Source organism: Trichosurus vulpecula (assembly GCF_011100635.1).
Source record: "Trichosurus vulpecula isolate mTriVul1 chromosome X unlocalized genomic scaffold, mTriVul1.pri SUPER_X_unloc_4, whole genome shotgun sequence".
NCBI lineage: Eukaryota > Metazoa > Chordata > Mammalia > Diprotodontia > Phalangeridae > Trichosurus > Trichosurus vulpecula.
The window spans coordinates 1-11,204 of record NW_023494380.1 but is presented as its reverse complement, the minus strand read 5'-3'; the positions used below and the strand labels follow the sequence as shown (position 1 = coordinate 11,204).

The following is an 11,204-nucleotide window of genomic DNA, read 5'->3' as shown; positions in this document are numbered from 1 at the left end:
TAGCCAAGACACATTAGAATGACATGGCAAATCAACACTGAATATTTCATCATTCAACTTTAGCATGTTACAAAACTGACAATGCTGTGTTGCATTTGCACAAATATAGTTAACAATACTTATAACTTGTTGCAAAGTGTCACTTGAAATAGTAGCTTTAGCACAGATATTTTGCTGTGCAAGATACAATGAAAAGAAATGAGAAATGTTTTTTGTTTTTTTTTTGTCTCTGGTCCTTGTTAGTGGCGCCATGGGTCACCAGCAGCTCTACTGGAGTCACCCTCGCAAATTCGGCCAGGGGTCTCGGTTGTGCCGCGTCTGTTCGAACCGGCATGGCCTGATCTGCAAGTATGGCCTGAACATGTGCCGCCAGTGCTTCCGGCAGTACGCAAAAGACATCGGCTTCATCAAGCTGGACTAAGTTATATTAACGGATCTTGCTTACACTGACCATCAGTGACTATATACCATTTTACTAGATTCTGGACGACTATTTGATCTACCCTCCTAAAGATCTGATTCTGTTGTACATTCCATGCTACCATTTGCATATATGATTAAAAAGGTCATCCTCAGTTATTAAAAAAAAAGATACAATGAAAAGAAATGAGAGCATCTGGATCTGTTAATGCTTTTTTAAAATCTTTGCAATAAACACTTCATGTTTTCCTGTCATGAAATGTATACTGTCTGTACATACACTCACTAAATTTACCAAATTCAGTCCAACTTCACAACATTTCTCTTGAAAGTTCTTTTTGCAAGACTGCCCAAAGCAAGTAATTCTTCATAGCAAAGAAAATCTTCTGTTATGACTCAAATGAAGTATAAAACCTGTGCTGAGTCAGTATCAGTTGATTCATCTAAAGTGATTGAATAATATATATTTTCCTTCTGAAGTATTACATGAAGTTGTTCTGTGAAGTTGAATGCTAATTCATGCTACCAGTCAGTTATGGTTCTCCTTGAAAAAGGCTGTTGTTTGTACTTTGAAATGTTATTAGAGTCTAAGCATCCTACAACTTCAACAATGCAAACTTTCACAATTTTTATATCATGAATGGCTTCCCTTCCTTCCCCACCCCGCCCCGCACCCTCAACCCCGAGTGTGTAGGCTACTTTATAAGTTGCTTCAGCGGCATTATTTCCAGGTCTTATTACTGCTTGAAACAGTTGTCTTTGCAGGGGCTAAGCCAAGATGGCCATGTGAAAACAGCGTCTTACAGGAGCTCTCACACAAATTCTGTCAGATACCTCTAAGAAAGTGAATCTGAGCAGATTCGAGAGACTTAGAAGCCACTAGTAGACTGAGTGTGGCAAATTTCCAAACCAGGAGAGTTCTCAGCGTTGACAGAATGGATCTGTAGGCTGGGTGAGCACCCAGCGAGTGGAGCTACACCAGATCACGCCAAAGCTGAAGCAGCTGCAGAAATCAGCTAGCGATCCAGGTTGGGAGAACGCTGGACACTCAAAACTGGTGGTGATTCCCAGGCCTCCCAGCCCAGGACGGGAGTCTGTCAGAGCTACAGGAGGAGGCAGCACAGCGCCTGAGGCTGCTAGAACAACTACTCCAGAGGCTTGAAACCGACAGTCTAAAGGTTTGAAATGTGCCTTCTTGAACTTCTGAGTTCTGAGTTCATAATGGCCAGCTAAAATGGCTCTCATCCCTCCCTCCCTAACCAATACATACTCCTTCAGGAGAAACTTTGAAATAGAAGAGCCAGAAATGGGGCTTCAGTAGCCTTTTAGCTTGAGAAGCTGGGGAGAGGGCCCTTAGCGTGGTGGTGGAAGGAGACCAGTGCAGGAAGAGAGGTGTCCCATCAGGCCCCAGCTCAGCAGAACAGTGGGAGTTCTCAAGCCTCAGGAGGGCAGAGCCAGCAATTGTCAACACCAGAACTGCGGACATGCCTTCGCACAGCCAGGGGAAGTGGCAGACATCAAACATCAGCTCAGAAAAAGGCTGTACCACAGCACTAAGAGAAGAGGAGACTTCCAGCAGTCAGAGCACCCCTCCCCCACACCTCACAAAACCAGAGGCCATAACAAACAAAGCCAATGACTACACTCGCAATTCCCAGAACAAGAAGCCTGGGACAAAGCCCCCTGAACCCCAGAAGCAGAAATCCACTTTAAAGCCAGGAAAAAGTTAATCAACATGAAGAAGAACTCTAGAAAACCAAGGATGACTGATTCTTTTTATGGAGAAAGGGAAGATCAAAATACCAATTCAGAAGAGGACAGAATGGACATTATACCCCCACCTAAAACCTCAAAAGGGAATGTGAACTGATCTCAAGCCCAAAAAGCATTCCTGGAAGAGCTCAAGGAGGATTTTCAAAACCAAATTAGAGAGGTAAAAGAAAAATGGAAAAACAAGCATTGATGAAAACAAATCTTTAAAGAGTAAAATTGGGGAAATGGCTAAGGAGATTCAGAATCTAGTTAGAGAAAATGACACCCTGAAAAGTAAAATAAACCAAATGGAAAAAGAGGACCAGAAGCAAAATGAAGACAGCAATTCCTTAAAAATTAGAGTTAAGCAAGTAGAAGCTAATGACTCTATGAGGCATCAAGAGTCAGTCCAACAAAATCTAAAGAACGAAAAAATAGAGGAAAATGGGAAATATCTAATTGGAAAAACAATTGACCTGGAAAATAGATCCAGGAGAGACGATCCAAGAATTATTGGTCTACTGGAAAGCCATGATGAAAAAAAAAAGAGCCTGGACAGTATCTTCCAAGGAATAATCAAGGATAACTTCCCTGAGGTCCTAGAACCAGAGAGCAAAATAGTCATCGAAAGAATCCACAGATCACCCCCAAAAGAGATCCCAAATTGAAAACTCCAAGAAATATTATAGCCAAATTCCAGAATTATCAGGTCAAGGAGAAAATACTGCAAGCAGACAGAAAGAAACAATTCAAATATCATGGAACTACAGTCAGGATCATGCAGGACCTTTAAACTTCTACATTAAATGACAAGAGAAATTGGAATATGATATTTCAAAAGACAAAGGAGCTTGGATTACAACCAAGGATCAACTACCCAGCAAAATTGAGCATAATTTTTCAAGCAAAGAGATGGACATTCAATGAAGTAAGTGAATTCCAGATCTTCCTGATGAAAAGGCCAGAGCTCAATGGAAAATTTGACCTTCAAATACAAAACTCAAGAGAGACATAAAAAGGTTGCAGGGGTGGGGAAATCTTGTTAATCAATAAGGGCAAATGGTTTATATACATATATAGTATTATATTGTTTTATGTATGTTATATATATATATATATATATATATATACATATATATATATATATCATTCTTGAGAATAGTACAGTTATTATGACTATTGAAAGGGATATACATAGACCGTGGATGTCAGTACAAAATAACTGATATAATGATAAAAAAACATAATAAAGGGATGTAAAGGGAAGGATCTGGGATAAGAGGTAAGGAGGTAGTAAAAAAAAAAAGGGTAAATTACATCACACGAAGAGGCACAAAAACATAGTATAGTAGAAGGAAAGAAGGGAAGGAGAAGAGCTATATTTGAGCTTTACTCTCATCAGATTTGGTTTAAGAAGGGAATAACATACTCTGAGAAGTACAGAAATCAAACTTGCCCTACAGGTAGTAGGAGGGAAAAGGGGAAAGAAGAGGGGTAATAAGGGAGGGAAGAAGTAGGAAGAGGAAAAGGGTAGGATATGGGAGGGTAGTCAATAGAGAGGGTAAATTGAGGAAGGCGGAGGTCAAAAGCAAAACTGTTGTGAGGAGCAGAAGGGAGAGGGGAGAAATAAAAACAAACACGGGTGGGGAAATAAGATGCATCAAGTGGTATAGCATGCAGATTCTTAGAGGAGAAGTTAAGGAAGTTACAGGAAGAAATAGACAGCAAAACTATAATAGTGGGGGACCTCAACCTCCCTCTCTCTGAACTTGATAAATCTAACCTCAAAATAAAAAGAAAGAAGTTAAGGGGGTAAATAGAATTTTAGAAAAGGCAGATCTGATAGACATATGGAGAAAATTGAATGGGAATATACTTTTTCTCAGTGGTACATGCCACATACTCAAAAATTGACCATGTACTAGGGCATAGAAAAAGTCTCCCAGGCCAGATGGTTTTACATGTGAATTCTATCAAACATTTAAAGGACAATTAGTTCCCATACTTTATAGATTATTTGGGAAAGTAGGTGAAGAAGGAGTTCTACCAAATTCTTTTTATGACACAAATATGGCACTAATACCTAAACCAGGAAGAGTCAAAACAGAGGAAAAAATTATAGACCAATTTCCCTAATGAATATTGATGCAAAAATTTTAAATAAAATATTAGCAAAAAAATTGCAGCAACTTATCAGGAGAATAATACACTCTGACCAGGTAGGTTTTATTCCAGGAATGCAAGGCTGGTTCAATATTAGGAAAACTATCAGCATAATTAATCATATCAACAACAAAACTAGCAGAAACCATATGATTGTATCAATAGATGCAGAAAAAGCTTTTGACAAAATACAACATCAATTCCTAATAAAAACACTAGAAAGCATAGGAATAAAGGGAGTCTTCTTGGCTTCAAGGGTGACTATAGAATAGATAGACTATTTAATTTGGTGTGCATTAAAGAGATCACATAGCTTAACTAGACATATCAAACAGAGCACCAAAGGGAGGCAAGGGCAACAAGGAAAGGACATTAGAGCAATATCTACCTCTAAAGCTGGGGCAACAACTGACACGAGCCCCCATATTAGGGCAGCGTCCACACCCAAACTAGCAGCAGGTGACACCTCCAAAATGTGACTGAGAAGTGCAGTGGAAAGAGATCTCTCGTAGTTGAAGGACCTGGGTTCAAATCCTACTTCAGATACTTTCTACCTATGTGATCCTGGGGCAAGTCACTTAACCTCCCTAGACCTCAATTTTCTTATCTGTAATAGGGTCCCTTCTAGCTAGTGATCTTTAATACCTTCTAAAGCAAGTATCTTATTTGCTTCATATTCAATAATCATCAATATACTGATCACTGAGATCAGTTTAAGAAAGAGACTAAACAAATGTGAGTAATTTGAAGAAAATCTTCTATCATTGCTTCATTCTCCTGAAGACTCTTTTTGTGTCACGAGCCTAGTTCCTCTAACAAAAATGCAAGACCTGTGGAATTGAAAGAAAGACTATTAAAATCCAGCCCCACAACTTTCTCCTATTGCTTGCTCCCACTTTCGGCTCTCTATACAAGGCACAAATAACCTTCCTGTATGGTGAGTTAGACAAGTTTCCAGTATTCTCCAGGATACCCAGAAAAAGCATTCACAGACTTAACCATTTTACCCTGCATAAAGCTATCAAACCAGACCTATCCTGTATTCTTATACCTTCAAGAATCGTGCAGAATGTGTTTCTATCTCTTACTTCTTTAGGAAAATAATGCTTTAAAGGCTAAAATATCCTGAAGATCCTCAAAGCCCTCAATTTGCCCTTAAAGTAGTGTTCTGCATTGGTGGTAAATTAAAGTAAACAATATTGGAATTTCATAGGAAATTATTAATAAGCATAAGTCCCAGTCAGAATTTGCTTTTTAAGTATTTGGAAAGAAGGTAGAAAAATAATGACTAATGTTTACATAGTGTTTTAAGGTTTGCAAAGTCTTTTACAAAATACACTATCTCATTTGGTCCTCACAACAAATCCATAAGTGCTACAAACATTTATTATCCCCATTTTACAGATGAAGAAACTGAGGCTGAAAGGTTAAATGACTTTCCCAGGGTCACAATGCTGAGAAATAGTAAGAAGGCTTTGAATCGAGGTCTTCCCAGACCCCAGGTCTAATGCTCTACCAACTACTAGCAGACTGACTAATTGCTGAGCCAACTGAATGTAATTTCCTAGAGTATCATAGCAGCTCTAACAACTCAGATTTATTTAGCACTAGTTTTTTAAAGCATTTTCCTCATAAAAACCCTTGAGGTAGGTGAGTATTATTATCCCCATTTACAAATGGATTACAAATGGTCTATGGAACCCTATGATTCCATAGGGAACCCTAAGGAAGAGAAGAAATGAAAGCGAGAAATGTCATTATTTGGGCTCTAAGGAGACTTCATGAAGCTGTGATACCTGAGTAGCCAGCTATTGCTAGAAAAACCCTGCCCCCAGCCCCAACTGCAAACCCCAGTCTGCATAAGAAAAAAACAGACTGAGGTCCGAGTGTCCCAGACCCCTAAGACATTTCCAAGGAATGTAAGCTAATTACCAGGAAAGCCTAACGATCTTCCTTTGTCTAACTGAGTGGGCTGAGAGACAACTCTATCTCTTGCCTCAACAAACCCAGGTGGAGCATCACTCGGTCTGCCTATGGCCTTGAAGGATGAAAGCCTCAGCCCCAGACATTATCTTGAATTATATGACTTTTGCCTTATCTTGAGCCTTCCTAGCTTCAAGAGTTATGGCAAAAGTTGGAGACAGAGATCCTGGGTTGTAATTCCAATTGACACTTTGTCAACTATCTGATATGTTGTATTTACAATCTATTCAGGAGGTTCCTCTAATGTATCAGGGTCATAAAAAGTGAAATAACACAGGCTTGCTGAGTCTGCAAAGTAACATATGTAAACTTCAAGAGATAATTAAGCACTGAATCCTGTATTCTCTATATAAACTACCCTTTTGCTTCAAAGGTTGCCATTTATTTGGGAAGACCCCAATGGCCGCCGGCTGAATAAATTCTCCACTTAAAACTTATACTTTGTGGCTTGTCTCACTCGCTTCTGGTATAACATTTTGGAGGCCCCAGCGAGATGAGGCGGTATTTTGTGTTACCGCTCTGGAGACACACACAGAATTCCGGACCTCAACAGGGAGTCTCTGCCCCGGATCCACCTTCTCTCACTTCAGAGGGCCAGCTACTGGGGATTTCTTTTCCTAGGACTCGGATGTGGGGAGATGGTCTCGGAGAATGGGCTCTTTGCTGACCTGTCCCTTTTTGGCCTACAGAGAATTCTGGTTTTCAGACCTCTAGAGGTAAGTTTTTCTGGTCTGGGGCTAGCCATCTGGTCTCTGTTACCATGACACCCCTGACAAGGGGAAGGTGGACAGAGATTGGAAGAGCTGAGACGTCAGCCTCTTCCTGCTGGGGTATGGGGAGATTGGGGGTCCTATCCCTAAGGAGGAAATCTGGTTCACTTTTCTTTTCCTCTGAGGGGACCTGTTTAGCCCTCAACCAACTCATGCCATCTGGTTTTCTGTTTTGTGTTGGGTGTGGGGAGATTGAGGGTCCTGTCCCTAAGAAGGAAATCTGGTTCACTTTTCTTTCCTCTGAGGGGACCTGTTTAGCCTTCAATTCGATCCACACTGTGTTTTTTTGTTACGTTTTGAGTTCGTCTCTGTTCGTGTGTCTATGTCAAATTGTGAAATGTCTATGTTTTGTTAAAAATCTGAAATGCAGGCAGCCAGAGATTTCAGGCTGCAACTAGGGAAACAAAGACTTTTTTCCTTTGTGGTTCTATTTGTGGCCGAATTAGAGCTACAACGGAAAGAAAAAGGGTTAAAATTTTTGGCAAATTCTGGGTTTTAATTGTTAAAAAGTTTGGAAATTGGTTGGTTGAATTCCGGGAGAGGGAACTCCTGAAATTGTAAATTCATTCCAGGAGCTCCTCTTGCTGAAAGACCTCCTCCCAATGCATGCCTTCTGGCTAAAACCTCTGTTAAAGTTTTCTATGGGACTCTCGCATTTGTCTTTGTCCCTGATCACAGTTAGGAGGGAATCTTTTCCCTTAGATTCTAGTGCAAAAGATTTTTTAGGAGTAAGCAAGGAGTGAAGTTTACTTCATTGAGATTTTTCACCATTGTTATCCTGTCTCAGGGCTGCAGTAAAAGTTAGAGCAGATAAAACAAACTCCTCTCCTCTCAGATCAGATTAGAAGAACGCAGGAGAGCTGTAGGGAAAACTTAAATCACCCTTCCCCACCCGGTAAAAAGGAGGAGAAGGACAGAAATTCACAGACTAACAGTCAGTCCTGTGCCCCTGGGTAGCCCATCCTTCTGGCAAAGCTTGGAAATGCCATCCAGGTCCTATGCATCTTGCCCACTCTGTCCTCAGTAGCTGCAAACTGCCCTAGGCTCAGTAACTTCTGTGGTCATGGGGGAAGGGTGAGGTAGATGGATTTGGGCTTTCTGCCTCCCAGAATTGTCATCACTGGGCTAGAAGCTTCTGCTCTAGGTAACTTCACATTTTTGTTCCAATTGCAAACTGTATTTTAATCTGTTTGACCTGTTTCCTGATTTGCAAAGGGAAATAATAATGATGGTTGTTTATATTTTAGACACAACATTATTATCTCTCTGATTTCATGTAATTGTTAACCTTTGAAGTAGTTTTTTGGATACCAAAATAATAAGTTGAATAATTTCTATATGTGATAAAATTTGGAACTGTTATATATGTGGTTGTCACAAGTGAATAATTAATAATACTGATATTAACCATGAGAACACACTTTCCATGTGAGAAAGTTTTTATGAGCATATATCTGGTGGTTTAAAGATGAGATGGAAGATTCTCTGTGCATAGAGGTTTAGAAATTTGCTCACCTAAATTGATGAAATGGGCTCTGAATTAAGGGGTGGTTAGATTCTAAAAATAATAAAAGCTGGGAGAGTATGTAATTGATTATTCACTTGAAATGTTTGAGGTACTTTGGGTCAAGAATTAGGAAAGAAAGAGAGAAAACTTGTATGGGGAAATTTAGGTGGGGGGGATGTTGCTCCTGGCCACATCCCTCCCCCCACCCTCCACTTTGAAAGACTGTGGAAGCTGAAGCTAAAAGAAACTTGTTACCTGATTGAGAATATACAGTTAAATAAATAAAGTGTATTTAAGATATTAATGTATTGATATATGTTATACATGTATATTAATATATTAATATAGAAATACCAGAATTAATAGGATCAATAATTCCTATATGTGATAGTCTGGAATTGCAATCTGAAATTTATTGTTTTTGTACTTCTAAAATTATATTTCTGAAATTCTTAGATTTTGTAATTTGAGAAGACTGTTATGTGATTTTAATCTGAGTTTGATATATGTGAATTGGGTGCTTTTAAAGGATGTGATGAGAATTTGGTAATTTTAAACTGTCATATTTGGTTAAGAATGTACTTACCTAGACAGAAATGAGTAGTTCAAACTTTACACACATAATAATGTTTAGGGCTTAAAGTTGCATTAAGTTAAGAAGCTGGACAATTGCTGTAACTTAAGGAATTATGAACTTCCAAGTTTTGTCTTTATTTAAAAGGAAGTTCAATTGAAATTGTTTTTGCTATAAGTCAGGAATTTGTGCAGAGGCCTTTTGGGTTCTCTTGTGAACTGTTAAAATATGGTTTTATAAACAGTAATGTTTTCTTTTACTATGCTAAGAGTATTGGGCCTTAGAAATTAAGAATGTTACCACTAGTGATTAAAATTCCTCTTGTAATCTAGAGGTTAGATTAAGAATTGTACTTAATTAAGAAATTGAGGTTGTTAACTGAACTGAGGACGTTTAGATATTCAATCTTGTGAAAGTTTTCAGGGTAGAGGGATTCCTATGGACAAAGTTTTTAAAGGTCCTGGTAAACTTTGTTATTGTAATAAAAACTAACTTAATTGGGTATAGAAACTAAGTGTTATCCCCATTACAACATCTTTTTGACTAAGGAACTTGTAATATCTAGGAATTCTGGGCAATATTTGAGAATGAAGACATTTGGCACCAACTTAGTTAATGAATTCCAGCATTTAAGGGTTAATTTGCTTTAAGGAAAAAGAAGGAGATGTCTATCATTTAAAAAATATATATTTATATATGTTAATCTGGAGCTTTATGGACTAATTTGTGAATGAATCCAAATGTTTAAAGGTTATTTTGCTTTAAGAAGGAAGGGGGAGGGGCACCAATTACTGGGATTTGAGTTTTTACTGAAAGAAAGAACAGTAGGGGTCTCAAACCTGGCTTTTTAAAGTCAGCAAAGGTGATGTTTTTTAGGATAAGATTAGGTTTCGAGGAGGATGTGGGTCTTAAGGATACAGTTCTTATTAGTGAAGCTTGCCATCTGATGGGAAAGAACCCACCCTCAGGGGGAGATGATGTGGCAGATCTCTTTAATCAGAAATAAGCAGGTAGTGACAAAAGGGAAGTTATCTGCCAGAATCTGTTACCATTGTGAAAGAAGTTGTTTTTTAAAAATGGGAAATTGGATAAATGCAAATATGTAAAATCTTGTTGTTTTAATCAAATGACTGGTTATATTGGTACTCTTCTATAGTCAAATGAAAGATAATATGGTTTCTAAAGTGTTAATGAGAATAATTAGAAAGGGAAGAGAAGTTTTGTGATGTAGGGTTGAATCATTATCCCATGGACTAGGGCCGGGATTTTAAAGTTGTATTGTATTTACGCGAGATAGAGTTCTTGGATGTTGTGAAGTGATATAAGAGCAATTAGGTATTGACACAAATAGTGTAATTAATTACTGCGACTAAATCAGAGACATCTTCAGTTTAGGCAAACAATTCTAGAAGTATTTTGGAAAATGTTTTTGTGATTTTAAGCGAGAGTTAGAGCTTAACAATGTGTATAAGACTCAATTCCTGAAGTGTTCCTTTTTCCTCCAGAAGGAATTAACAGGGACAAATCCATCAACTTGTGAGGTCAGTCATTAACCTCTTTTGTTTGTTTAAGCAAACTGGAATGGGATTCACACAGTTATGTCAGTAAAAAGTACTAACTTATGAGTTGTTTTGTGTTATGGTTGAAACGTAAAGGGACACTGAGTAATAGGTTGGAAAGGTAAATAAAAGCTTGAGGGGATACAAAAGGCAGATGAGAAAGTTAGGGGACAAATGGGAGTTAGCTAAGCCTCCCCTGTCCTGAGAATGATAGTTTCAGATGGTATTAGCAAGTTGGGAAAGAGTGTGAGGAAGTATTTAGAAGCTGGAAATGTTATGTAGCTTGATTTGTTAATTATTAGCTCAATGAAATTTGGGCAGTCTCATGTGAAGGATATTTATTTGCTATTTAAGATTTTATGGGACTACAATTTAATATTATTTTAAGCTCTGATTACAGGTTTAGGTCACGTGAAGCCAGTGGTAGTATGGTGGGCATTGCCAGCTGAGAACTTGAAAGGTCTGTGCCTGGGAAA

General features: G+C 38.5%; 1 protein-coding gene across 1 annotated transcript; it reads left to right on the top strand.

Moving 5' to 3' along the window:
• The first annotated feature begins 237 nt into the window (after positions 1–237).
• On the top strand, positions 238–590 carry LOC118833227 (40S ribosomal protein S29-like). Its single transcript, XM_036740592.1, has one exon. It carries the CDS (start codon positions 251–253, stop codon positions 419–421), a length of 171 nt encoding a protein of 56 aa, XP_036596487.1. The 5' UTR covers positions 238–250; the 3' UTR covers positions 422–590.
• The last annotated feature ends 10,614 nt before the right edge of the window (positions 591–11,204 follow it).